We start from the raw sequence: 14343 nt of genomic DNA, 5'->3' as shown, positions 1-14343 counted from the left end.
CAGCCATTACTGGCGAGAGTGTATCTGAGCGCAGAGATGAGGGTCGTGCGTCTACGCGGCTTCTACGCAATGATTCCGACCTCTGAAATTGCAAACAGGTAATTCAAACGGGGAAAAAAACAAACTATCTAAAGTAATTCTATTATCACCGTAAACAACGGCGGTATAATCCAGTGACACCGCCGAGTCTCAGCGGCCGGATGCGTCAGATGGATTGAGCCAGAACGCTATTTTTAACAATAATTTGACTAGATTTGCTTATTTATTGATAACAGTGCGCTACACTGAGTTACAGCAGCGAGGCCCAGAGATGTGGAGGAATGTGTAACGAGGGGTTTGTGTTTCCTTACATTCCACAATAGTGACAACATCTCCCTACAGTAGTTTGTGTCTCTTACAACAGTGACATTCTGTGTCTCCTCTGGTCCTGCAACACTACCATTCTCCAGCAGTTGTTGGTGTCTCCTCCCCTCCCACGATGATGAAATTACTCTGCAGTAGTTTGTGTCTCCTTCCCTCCTCCCACAATGTTGAGATGTTTCTGCAGTAGTTTGTGTTTCCCCTCCAACAATAGTGAGATTTCACTACAGTAGTTTGTGTCTCCTCCCCTTCTACAGTGGTGAGATTTCCTTGCTTTGTGTCTCTTTCCCTCCTCCCACAATGGTGAGACTTCCCTGAAGTCATTTCTGACGCCTTCCCCTCCCACGATGATGAGATGTCTCTGTAGAAGTTTGTGTCTCCTTCCCTTCTCCAACAATGGTGAGATTTCCATGCAGTAGTTTGTGTCTCCTCCCCTCCCACAATGGTGAGATGTTTCTGCAGTAGTTTACTGTATGTCTCCTCCCTTCTCACAATGGTGAGATTACTCTGCAGTAGTTTGTGTCTCCTCCCTTCTCACAATGGTGAGATGTCCCTGCAGTAGTTTGTGTTTTCTCCCCTGGAGGGACTGTCCTTTTGAAAAAGGGTCAGTTGGTGAGTATGAAATAGTGTAGGGGGTGGGAGTTTATCTGGGTAGCCTATAGGGAGTGGGAGGAAGAAGGAAAAGATGTAGGTTCAGGAAAGAGGTTTAGGTGCAGGAAGGGGAGGAGTTCTTACCCTGGAGAAGAAGTGACAGGCTGGTGATGTGTCTGATCATGCTGCCATTAAATTTGCGCTGCCCCACATGCGCAGTAGGAGCCCGTGCTGCGACATTTCCAATTTAATTATGCTGCCGCAGTAAACACACCAAATATCTCCGCTTCCACACCTCTTACACTCCCCAAATTTTCTGGGAAGGGAGGGGACCCCCTGAACTACATCCGTGCCAAATTGCAGCCTCCAAGCCCTGCTGGTTCCCAAGATAGGTCTCTGAAGCCAGCGGGACTCTGGGCTTCAATTTGGCAAAGAGGTAGTTCAGGGGGTCCCTTCCCTACCCTGAAAACTTGGGGAATCTAGGAGGTGTGAAACCAGAGATATTTTGGGGAGATTTTATTTAAGCTCCCACTGAGCATGCATGAAAGGCAGTGTGGTAGGAAGCTTCCAGGAAGCACGATCAGACGTTACACCGGATTCCCCACCCGACCCTTCTCCCACCCTGGGGGTATTTAGACCCTAGGCAGGACCAGTTCAGTGTGAATGTGTTAGGTCTCAGGTTGTGTATTAGGTTGAAGCTTTGGTACAGAGTTGTGTGGATTATGTTATTGCAGCCTGGTGGGGGAGGGCCTTCGGAGGTCAATTTCCAGTCAGTTTCAGTGGCCCTTTGGTGGCAACTAACTACCTATACTGAAGGCTATACTGGGTGCATTCTCACAAATTTGCCTCAGGCAACAAAAAAATCCTAGAACCGGTTCTTCTGGCGCTTTTTGCTACCTGAAACAATACATTGTGAGAACTAATCCCCCCCCCCCCCCCCTTATGTGTGTGTGCGCAAAGCCGTACCGCAGACACATCGGGCCGTGCATTGCAGGCATTTACTGAGTCCTGCTTCTTTTCTGACTAAAGCAGCACCTCATGTGACCTGGGAGCATGTAAATGTTAAGCTTGGAGGTGTAATCTCCACAGTCAGCATACAACACATAAGCTGACGTGAAGGAGGTACACACACCAGCACAAGGGATCAGGATATCCCCAGTTTAGTGGAGGAGAGGACTGACTCCAATAGGAGATTGTGGCGCACAGAGCCGGTGCAGATCCGAACAGCCACAAACAACACTTTCGTAATAACGTCTCAGCGCAAAGTAGCGCTGAGCGCATAAACCAGGACTGAGGAGATCAGAATAAGTAGACAGAATGAACGCTTGCTAGCTAGCGGCTACTTAGCGACAGCAAGCGTCCAAAACCAGACAGACTGGAATGAGGCAGCCAATGCGTTGCGGCGATGGCGTGCCTCACAAAGACAGGACAGGATAGTCAGAAAATAGCAGGATCGAGACAGATGAACGTAACACAGATAAATATACAATAAGTATGTTTTCCTAGCGTATTACAATTACAGCTATCAATGAAACTCTTTGTAAGGTCTGACTAACATATGTATATATCGGCAATGAACCGATATATGACATAAGCAGGAACGCTGACTAGGACTGGAGTAATACAGGGAACAGGACTCAGAAGGATTCGCTATCTCTTCGCAGAGATGAACGCAATCCACAAACAGAACCAGGAACAGGATAACTAGCTCAGCACGGGTGTTCACGGTACGCGCAAACTACCAAAACGTGCTGGAAAACTGACTAACTGAACACAGGAAATAAACAGTTCGTGTACGTATATATCAGCGACACTGATATATTAACGTAACACGAATACAAGGAAAATAACAAAATGCGCAAGTATGCGTATATATTGGCGATGAACCAATATATGACACAAGACAAGCAAGTAGCAACTTCTAGAACAAGAGCAGAACTAGGAGGACTCACTGACCCCTTCGCAGGAGTCAGCGCAGTCCACACGGACCAGGAACGAGGTGGGGCACGAGCAGAGTAACAGATACAATCTGAGACTATGGTAGCCCATGAGGCATTGCAGGAAGCAGTTCTTTATACTGAGGTCATCCAATGGGAGCAGACCTGCAGATTCCCACACAAGTGAATGGTAATTAATCACAGGCTGATAGCAGGAAAAGGCAGACAATGATATGCAGCCTGCAGGAAAGGGACCGCCCCTCCACTGCAGCAGACAATGTTTGTTTACACAAAAGCATATTAAACTGTCATAAACTTCAGAGCGACTGCAGATGGAATCAGCAACTAGTTTAAGTGCAAACCAAACTATGCAAGCAAATGCATGTAATGACATTAGAACTGCTTGGTTTGCAATACCACTGCAGTCAGCAGTAAACGCTACAGAAGCGATCATAACAGTACCCCCTCCCTTAAACGCGGCCTCTGGACGCCTATGAAAACTGACATATTTCTCCTGAACCACCCAAACCAAAAAATCAGAAGTGGGAAATCCAGCAAACTGATCTGACTGAAAATTCATGAAGGTCGGATCCGTCCGACAAAACCAAATTCCCGAATCAGTCTCACCAAAACTAGACCAATTGGAACCAGAACCTACCGAACCAAGCCCGTCAGCACTACAAGCCTCAGTGTGACACCCATCAGAACCACGACTTCCAGAAAACAACCCCAAGAAACTCTCTGCGCGATACCCACCGCCTTCCAAGGACTGTCCAAAAACGCCAAAGCCTTTGCAATGCCCACCGGAACTGTCCTTACCAACACAAAACCCACTGTTGAACCAATCCAAGGTACCAGGACAAGTTTCCTCAGAGATCTCCCAGAACACTTGGAAGCTCCAAAGAGATCCCCACAGGTCAGAACGCCCCTTAGGCTCACATGGAGAACCATCAAGAACCCCTATGGAACCCAGGGCAACTCTAGAGTCAGGGTCACAAGGACAAACATCAAGATCAGGGTTTTTAGGGACCAGAACCATCTCCGGGCATGCAGGCCAACCGGCAACATCAGAACATGTCTCCACTAGGGAAGTGTGTGAGCACGCCAACACAGACACACTTGGGCACTCTGGCATACGAAGCACATCTGGGCACACCGGCACAAGAGAGACTTCTGGGCATGTCAAGGAACTGCAAACCTCAAAGTCAGTCAAGGTAGGACCGAAACCAGGACTGGGCAAAAAAAAATCATCATGACTAGACTTCACAGTTACTGGATTCTCACTAAAAAATGCAGGATCAGACTTAGATGTCTCTGATTCCAGCAAAGTTATTAACAAATCATGTTCAGGGGCATTTACAAGACAGGACAAATCTTCTGATGTATGCACCGAACTAGACAGGGTTCCCATAACTTCTTCTGGACTAGACAGAGACTCATCAAATACACTGGATTGGAGCTCATGAAGGGCTGCAAAACAAGTCAGTAGTGCAGCAATCCCCACTGAACTAGGCAAAACTGAGTAACTCACTGGACAGGAAGGGGACTCAGGAACTTCTGCCACACCGGCCAGAGAACCAGAATTTTCCAGGATACAGGGCTGGGTTTCAGAAACACTCATTAACCCGGACTGAAATTCTGAGATTTCTATTATTATTTTTTCCAGCGAGTCAGAATTATCCATGTTACAGGGCAAGACTTTTGAAACATTCAGAGGACAGGGCTGGAGTTCCTCGGCTGTTACAACACTGGAGAGGGACTCAACAACATTGGTTAAATCAGACTGTGTACAGGGCAAGGTATCTAACACACTTGCTGACGAGGACAATATTTCAATGGCTTCTGCTTCGCTGGGCAGAAATTCATCAAGTTTTATTAGAGCAGACTGTAATTCCAAAACGGCTGCTAGACAAGTGAATATTACTGCAACACCAACTGAGGTAAGCAGTGCCTCAGACTGTTCTGCTAGAGGGTTTGAAATATCCAAAGTACTGGATGAAGCATAAGACTCTGTGACCACAGCTTCACTGGACAGGATCACCGAACAGTCCACACTGCAGGGCAAAACCATGGAAGCACCTGCTGGACAGCATAATGATTCTGTGACCTGAGTTTCATTGGAGAGATCTACTGCACAATTCATGGTACAGGGCAAGTTCACTGGAACATTTTCTGAACACGGTAATAATTCTGCGATTTCGGACTCACATAGCAGACGCTCTGAGTTATTCATGAAACTAGAGTGAGGTGTAGAAACAGGAAGATCAAAACACAATGTTTGCGCATCTAAATCACCATTCAATTGTGAAATTGGAAAATTCAGATGCTGGGGTTCTGAGATTTCTGGACAGGATTGCTGGGACTCAGAAACTGATGTAGTGCATCTATTGGCATCTGCTGGATCAGACAGGAGTTGAACTTTATTAACACAGGTAATTTCTGCAGAAGTGTTTGCAGAGACAGGTAAGATTTTTCTGGTGTCTGTTTCACTGAACAAAGATTCATGAGTACTGGCTAGGCTGGACTCAGAAGTCAGCAGGACCTCTGGGTCCTCTGCTGAGAAATTTGTGCAGGGCAAGATTAAGGAAGTATTAGTAATTTCTGTCTTACTGGGAAGTAACACTGAGTTATCCATGGTACAGGGTGGAATTACAGGAACTTCGATTTCACACAAAAGGAGCTCTGAATCACTCGCTGAATCAGCCAAAGGTGCTGAAGCAGGCGAGTCCTCAGGAACTGAGGAAGTGGAACAATCTCCACTTGACAGTGTGTCTTCCCTGGTATCAACTGATTGTATCGCATAAAAATCGTCCAGAATCATTCTCCACACATCGATCAATGGAGCCACAAAGTCATACCCACACACACCAGTTTTTATTAGGTTATAGGCAGACTTAATGCATGCATTCAATACTAATTCACTTTTTGCACTGTAAAACTGACAAAATGAACTTGCATCTTTCTTCCATTCATAGACCAGGGCTTCCATCTCTCCTTTCTCAAATGGAGGATCCCATGCATATTTAACAGCTGAGCATTCCGGCTGATCATAGTTTGCAAATGTGTTAGTGGCAGAAACAATTGGGTTATTTAGCAGGTGATTGGCCGATTTCTTATTCCTAAGGATCTCCAGTACCTGTAGCAAGTGTTGAACTGTAGTGTATGCAAATTTCCCTTGCTGCACAAATAAATTGATCTGTTCAATACTCTGTAATATATCTTCATAATCATATTCAGATAATTCATTTAAACAAGAACCTTTATTTTCCCTGGCTAGCAATGAAAGTTCATTAGTAGTTTCATAGGTCCATTTTACTCCCCTGAATGGTGACTGAATTTCATTATCTGCTAATGGTGGAGTCTCGTTACAGATCTGATGCGCAGTCGCCAAGGGCAACGACTCCGCTGATTGTAACGCTTTTCTTTTGGAGCGTTTACGTTTGGCTTTAGACCCTGCTGCCTTAGCAGAAGAAAAGTTATCAGAACAATTATCTGCTTGCTGATTATTTTTGTAGGCAGTAGAAGGAGCAGCTGATTGACAAGCTGCCAGGAGCTTATCAAAAGGGCTAGGCAAATCGGTTTTGCGCAGCCAGTTATGGATCACAAACGCTAGAAATTCCAGTGGTCTCTCTTTTAAATTGGTATGATCCAAGACATCGTAGGCCCACTGAAACAATCTTCCCTTAAATAAAACATAAACTAGCTGGGGGGCCCACGTTGAAACAGGAGTAGCCTGGAGCTCAGGATTGGCCAGGAACCTGGCACATTCAGAAAAAAACTCATTTTCTGTTTCAGAATTGAGCTTCTCAAATTTCTTAAAGGAACAGGAACCATAACAAACAGTGTCATTTTTGCTGGGAACCCCCCCCACAATGGGGATTGGTAATGGGGCTACCATAATGTTAAGCTTGGAGGTGTAATCTCCACAGTCAGCATACAACACATAAGCTGACGTGAAGGAGGTACACACACCAGCACAAGGGATCAGGATATCCCCAGTTTAGTGGAGGAGAGGACTGACTCCAATAGGAGATTGTGGCGCACAGAGCCGGTGCAGATCCGAACAGCCACAAACAACACTTTCGTAATAACGTCTCAGCGCAAAGTAGCGCTGAGCGCATAAACCAGGACTGAGGAGATCAGAATAAGTAGACAGAATGAACGCTTGCTAGCTAGCGGCTACTTAGCGACAGCAAGCGTCCAAAACCAGACAGACTGGAATGAGGCAGCCAATGCGTTGCGGCGATGGCGTGCCTCACAAAGACAGGACAGGATAGTCAGAAAATAGCAGGATCGAGACAGATGAACGTAACACAGATAAATATACAATAAGTATGTTTTCCTAGCGTATTACAATTACAGCTATCAATGAAACTCTTTGTAAGGTCTGACTAACATATGTATATATCGGCAATGAACCGATATATGACATAAGCAGGAACGCTGACTAGGACTGGAGTAATACAGGGAACAGGACTCAGAAGGATTCGCTATCTCTTCGCAGAGATGAACGCAATCCACAAACAGAACCAGGAACAGGATAACTAGCTCAGCACGGGTGTTCACGGTACGCGCAAACTACCAAAACGTGCTGGAAAACTGACTAACTGAACACAGGAAATAAACAGTTCGTGTACGTATATATCAGCGACACTGATATATTAACGTAACACGAATACAAGGAAAATAACAAAATGCGCAAGTATGCGTATATATTGGCGATGAACCAATATATGACACAAGACAAGCAAGTAGCAACTTCTAGAACAAGAGCAGAACTAGGAGGACTCGCTGACCCCTTCGCAGGAGTCAGCGCAGTCCACACGGACCAGGAACGAGGTGGGGCACGAGCAGAGTAACAGATACAATCTGAGACTATGGTAGCCCATGAGGCATTGCAGGAAGCAGTTCTTTATACTGAGGTCATCCAATGGGAGCAGACCTGCAGATTCCCACACAAGTGAATGGTAATTAATCACAGGCTGATAGCAGGAAAAGGCAGACAATGATATGCAGCCTGCAGGAAAGGGACCGCCCCTCCACTGCAGCAGACAATGTTTGTTTACACAAAAGCATATTAAACTGTCATAAACTTCAGAGCGACTGCAGATGGAATCAGCAACTAGTTTAAGTGCAAACCAAACTATGCAAGCAAATGCATGTAATGACATTAGAACTGCTTGGTTTGCAATACCACTGCAGTCAGCAGTAAACGCTACAGAAGCGATCATAACAGTAACAGGTCACATGAGGCACCGCTGTAGCCATGGATACAGGACGCTGGACAATTGGATGGAGATCCCGGAATGCTGAGAGCAGGTGAGTGAAGCTGCGCTGTGCATCTAGGGAGGGTGAGATGGGGAGTGTGAGGAGGGGAACATTTATTTGGGGAAGAAGCCACCTATTGCCGCCCTCTAATTGTTGCCGCCCTGAATCATGTGATTCATGTTGCTTCATGGGAGAACTGCCCCTGCCTTAACGTAATCCTTTCTAACACCTAGCATTAAAATGATACAGGCAGAAAAAAAGAAAACTGTGGATTGGCCCACCCCAACCCCTCATAATCCGATTGGTCTATACCTCATGCATCTGCTGGGTGGTGGTCATGGCATACATGTTGTACTCTTTGATCATGGAATGGACATGGCAGTTGGTCTTGATGGTCATGGTGTGGACCCGCCTCCAGCGGTTTTTCTCCAGTTTTTGGACGATTTTGGTCAGCTCAGTACTAATGATCCAGGCCCGGCGGAGAAGCATCTCCAGGCTGTTCTGGGTGCCCTCCTGCGAGGAGAGCATCAGGTCGCTTTGAGAATCATCATCGATGCTGATGGGCTTGGACTGAAGGATACACATGCACTCGCACTCCGTCATCAGCATCAAATCGTCCATCCAGCGCTGCACCGAGTCCACCTGCATCAGGTTCATCCTGCAAATACACACCGTTCATAGAGTTAGAGAAGTGCTGCAGGCAAAAGGATGAATACACCCATATATGTCACTATATATACTAATACTATTGTGTGGCAATAATGGCAATCAAACACATCCAATAACAGGAGATCAGTAATTCGTCTTCCCTACAGAACTCTTTTAATGCAGCCACTCTGGTAGTTTTTTTGGATATGAACTGACCATTTATAGTCCTACCATAACCTCTCAGCGAAGTCAAGAAGCACTACACATAGGCTGCAGCATTTACTGTATTTTTTGTACTATAAGACTCCCCCAAAAGTGGCTAAAAAAAGTCACTGCATCTTATAGTCCAAATGCAGGAAGTTCCTGACTTGTGAACGCCTGCCAGTATGAACCACTGGGGAGTAGTAGGTTGTAGTAGGTTGTCCCCAGGGAGAGGTGGGGATACTGCCTATGAAACAGCCACAGCTCTTTTGCTGTATGCGTAGAGGCTGCTGGTATTTAGAAGCCCGGGTATATGTTAGTCAGTGGGGTGATCAGGTTTGATTTGTTATACTTTTTGTAGTCCTTTTATCCCTTTACTCCACGTCCTTCCTTGCACCCTTCAGGGATCAGGGTGGCGGGGGCCTCATTGCGCGGCCTCTCACATGTTCCCTGCGGATGTTTACCACCATCAGCGTAGACTTTCCTTTTAATTTTTTTGTGCTGACAGATAATTGTAGACTCCTGTGATGGAAAGAGCAGCCTGTGCTCAGTGCACTCTGCACAAATGAATCACCAAAACAACCACCAATAACTGTTCTAAACGGCAATCATCATTATCGCTCAAATTCCACTCCTGGGGCTAATGTACCACGTTGGGACTTGTGGTGTCTCCACAGCAGATCGGCACAATTGCCATCCATTCTATACATGTGGTGCAGTATTCTCTTAGCTCTGGACCAAAAGAAAGAAAAAAACAGAAGGACAAGTGATGAGCAAGAATTTTGCATAATTATAATTTTGCATTGTAATTTGCAAATTTGCAGTGGTGTATCCAAGGAACTGTGGGCCCGATGCAAGTTTTACATGGGGCCCCCCAAGCACTCTATACATAACAATTAATAGGGGGCACCAAAATCTACCAATGGCAACTACAGTGTCAGAGGTGCAAGAAGGGGATGGGGAGCAGTTTGTTAATGATTACCAATATTCAAAGTATCTATAGAAGTGATTATAATGAGCACAGGACCAACAGAGAGCTAATACTGCAGTTGAAGGAGGGCCCTTCGAGGCCACTCTGGCCCAAGGGCCCCGATACGGTCACAAATACGGTGGAAAAATCTTAATTAATGTGGTTTGTAACCATAATAAAGAACTGTAATTTCGTAATTGCGCATCATTTTGCATGATTTTCGTGCAATTTCTTGACGACTTTAGCTGTCAAAGAATACACTAGGTGACAAGTGACATGATGAGATAGACATGTACGTACAGTGCCTAGCACACAAATAACTAGTCTGTGTTCCTTTTTTTCTTTCTCAGCCTGAAAGAGTTAAATATCAGGTATGCAAGTGACAGTTTCAGTCCACGTTGGAACTAGGTCGAACTATAGAATAACCCTAATTGATAAGGAATTGCAACCATAGAACATGTTCCTGGCAGTAAATGGCTTGAGGGCAGGAAAGAGATAAAAAGAGTAAATAGTTCATAGATTTTAGCTCTGGACCGGCATACTTTGATAATTGTGTCATTGAGCAGAGACAATGAAACAGTAAAAACTTAAAAAGTAGATTTAAATATAAAAAACTCATCAGTTTATTTTCACCTCATGTTTCCTTTAATAGCAAAGCCCCAATACATGCTATCGTCACCACAATTAGTACATACAGTCATGGCTGAAATTGTTGGCACCCCCAGAACTTTTCACAGAAAATCAAGTATTTTTTCACAGAAAAGTATTGCAGTAACACGTTTTGCAATACACGTTTGTTCCCTTTGTGTATTGAAACAAAAGAGAAAAAGGAAGGAAAAAAAGCAAATTGAACATAATGTCACCCAAAACTCCAAAAATGGCCTGGACAAAATTATTGGCCCTCCTAACTTTAGATTTGGTTGCACACCCTTTGGAAAAAACTAACTGAAATCAGTCACTTCTTATAACCATCCCCACAAATTGTGGACCACTCTTCCTTTGCAAACTGCTCCAGGTCTCTCTTATTGGAGGGTCACCTTTTCCCAACAACAATTTTAAGATCTCTCCACAGGTGTTCAATGGGATTTAGATCTGGACTCTTTGCTTGCCGCTTCAGAACTCTCCAGCGCTTTGTTGCCATCCAATTTCTGGGTGCTTTTTGACCTATGTTTGGGGTCATTGTCCTGCTGGAAGACCCAAGACCTCAGATGCAAAACTAGCTTTCTGACATTGGGCTATACAGTGCAACCCACAATCCTTTGGTAATCCTTAGATTTAATGATGCCTTGCACACATTCAAGGCACCCAGTGCCAGAGGCAGCAAAATAACGACAAAACTTCATTGAACCTCCACCATACTACTTCACTGTAGGTACTGTGTTCTTTCTCTGTAGTCCTCATTCCGTTTTCGTTAAACAGTAAAATGATGTGCTTTACCATAAAGCTCTATCTTGTTCTCACCTGTCCACAAGATGTTTTCCCAGAAGGCATTTGGCTTACTCAAGTACATTTTGGCAAAATTCACACCCAGGGAGTTTAGATACAGTGCCATGGGTTGCAAACTTCTTGATAATGTAGCGCACTGTGGACAAAGGCAAATCTAAATCTCTGGAGATGGACTTCGAACCTTGAGATTGTTGATAATATTCCACAGTATTGGATCTAGTCTTCCAGACAGTTCTGATCTCCTCTTTCTGTTGTCCATGCTCAGTGTGGCACACACAAACACACAATGCAAAGACTAAGTGAACTTCTCTCCTTTTTATCTTCAGGTGTGATTTTTAAATTGCCCACACCTGTTACTCGCCCCAGGTGAGTTTAAAGGAGCAATACATGCTTGAAACAATCTTATTTATTGACAATTTTTAAAGGGTGCCAATAATTCTGTCCAGCCCATTTTTGGAGTTTTGTGGGACATTATGTCCAATTTGCTTTTTTTCCTCCCTTTTTTGGTTTGTTCCAATACACACAAAGGGAATAAACATGTGTATAGCAAAATGTGCTACTGCAATACTTTTCGGTGAGAAAGACGGTCATCTCTCGTCTATTGATTGGCAGAGATAACGAGCACGGGAGCAAGCGGGAGTGCGCGGCAGCAAGAGACGTAGTAGCTACGTCCCTGCAACAGGAAGAGGGAATAACAGGGACGTAGTTACTCTTCCTGGGGGAGGGGAAGTGGTTGAAAATGCAAGTTGCCCAGCTGTCCTGCTGATCCTCTGCCTTCAATATATTAAGCCATAGACCCTAAGCTAGCATGCAAATCAGGTGTTTCTGATGAAAATCTCAAAAGATTAGCTGCTGCATGCTTGTTTCAGTGTGACTCAGACGAAGACACTACTGCAGCCAAAGAGATCAGCAGGACAGCTGGGCAACTGGTATTGTTTAAAAGGAAATAAATATGGCAGCCTCTTAGTGATGCAGTCCACTACAAGAATGGAAGCAGTTATCCCCATCACATGAATGAGATGCCATGAAACACATCAGGCAATCTCCCCTGGGTTGTAACGGTTACCCTTTCCACACTAGCAGTACATTGTATGGTATGTACCTGTAATAACTTTATAACAATTTTTGTACTGCCATATGGCTGCAGGGCCGGGCCGAGGCATAGGCTGGAGAGGCTCCAGCCTCAGGGCGCAGTGTAGGAGGGGGCGCATAATTCATTCAGCTGTCATTCCTAATTGTGTTTGAAGCAGCAAGAAATAAGAAAAGGGGATACATGGCAGTGACTGCAAGTCAGATAACTAGATATTAAGGTGTTGAGGAGGTTGTGGGCCCCGTGGTGTCTCTTAGTCTAATAGCAATCAGTGTTTCATGGCTCGGGTGGCAGGGATGGAGGGGCGCACTTTGGTGTCTCAGCCTTGGGTGCTGGAGGACCTTGTCCCAGCTCTGTATGGCTGCTGTCCATTATATGAGATTTATGCCTTTAGCAGCATTTTAGGGTTGATTTTATTCCCCCACTAGCTGATTACCCGGCTTTGCCCGGGTATGTATTTGGCTGCTGTTGGCTCTGCCCACTTTTTCTAACCCTAACATAGAAACACACAGTGACCAAGTTTGTGAACTTTGCGGTCCTTGGCATCAATAATTTGTATTTTCCCAGTGCAATGAAACAAATCTGATTGGCTGTTTGTGGCTCCGCCCCCTTTTCTGAATTTGATCCCCAGTGACCCAATGACCAACTGTACCAGGTTTGAGGCGTGTGCCATTAACAGTGCAAGAATGGCAGAAATTTTAATATTCCCCTTGAAAATCAACAGGTGAATTTTTATTGGCTTTTTTAGGCTTCACCCACTTTTCTGATTATTAATCCCAGTAACCCACTGTGTAAAGTTTGAGAACCCTGCCATTAACAGTGAAGAAAGGCTGCAGTTTACATTTTTCCTGGGAAATTTGTTTTTGACTTCAATCACTGTTTGTAACCTTGACACACAGTCACTCAATAACCAAGTTTGAGAGCTTTCGGGTTCCTGGCATCAAAATTGTGTGAATGAAGCAGTTTATCCAGCAAAGAAATCTGATTGGCTGTTTGTGGCTCTGTCCCTTTAGTGAATTTGAACCCCAGTCACTTGATGGCTGACTGTAGCAGGTTTGAGGCCTCTACCATTAACAGTGTAAGAATGGCAGCAATGTAAATATTCCCATTGAAAATCAGTAGGTGAATTTTAATCCCAGTCACCCAGTGGCCAACTATGTCAAGTTTGAGAACTCTAACAGTGTAAGAATGGTTTACAACAAAAAGAACAATCCCTGCGCTGTCTCTGATGGATGATGAGGAGATATGGGCGGGTGCTGCTCCGGCGGCTGGATGGTGCCAGCAGTTCTAACAAAAAGACAAAGAGGGAACAAGAGCGCACCGCTGGTGCAATAACGTTTTTTATGTTTCAATCAGTCACGCTGATACAAGTTACACTTGCAGTGTATAGGAAGTCAATGCGCCTGTCAGGCCTGCCATCTATCCTCTCCTGTGTCCCGCGCTTGGCCAGAGCAGCGGGGTGCGTTGGAAACAGCGTGGGAGTCGGAGGCGGTGGGCGGAGCCAGGACGCGGGGATGCCGTCTGACGTCACAACGTTTCGGCGTAGACGACGCCTTCATCAGGTCAATGATGTTTCGGAAATAGATTCCTAGCTGTAGGTAGCTGGAGGCAACAGCAAAGTTGTGCAGAGCGGCGGTGTCCAGGACACCGCCGCTCTGCACAACTTTGCTGTTGCCTCCAGCTACCTACAGCTAAATCCCATTGACAAAGGAATCTATTTCTGAAACGCCGCGCCGTCTGGGTAAAACAGCGGTGTTTGTTCTTTACACTGTGATTTTCATGGACTTTTGTTGTGTTATATGTTGCTGTACATTTCTTCTGTGTTGTTCAGC

General features: G+C 45.2%; 1 protein-coding gene across 7 annotated transcripts in view; it reads right to left on the bottom strand.

Moving 5' to 3' along the window:
- INSC (INSC spindle orientation adaptor protein) overlaps window positions 1-14343 on the bottom strand; it is a 309535-nt gene that overhangs the window by 125281 nt on the left and 169911 nt on the right. For all 7 annotated transcript variants that reach the window (XM_068260115.1, XM_068260117.1, XM_068260118.1 and 4 more), the window contains one exon: window positions 8469-8814. In XM_068260115.1, the coding sequence (XP_068116216.1) occupies window positions 8469-8814 (346 nt within the window). The remainder of the gene's footprint in view (window positions 1-8468; window positions 8815-14343) is intronic.

This window comes from Hyperolius riggenbachi, chromosome 11 (assembly GCF_040937935.1).
Source record: "Hyperolius riggenbachi isolate aHypRig1 chromosome 11, aHypRig1.pri, whole genome shotgun sequence".
In the NCBI taxonomy this organism is placed as follows: Eukaryota; Metazoa; Chordata; class Amphibia; order Anura; family Hyperoliidae; genus Hyperolius; species Hyperolius riggenbachi.
Note: the sequence above shows the minus strand (reverse complement) of the source record. Positions and strands in the feature narration are given on the sequence as shown.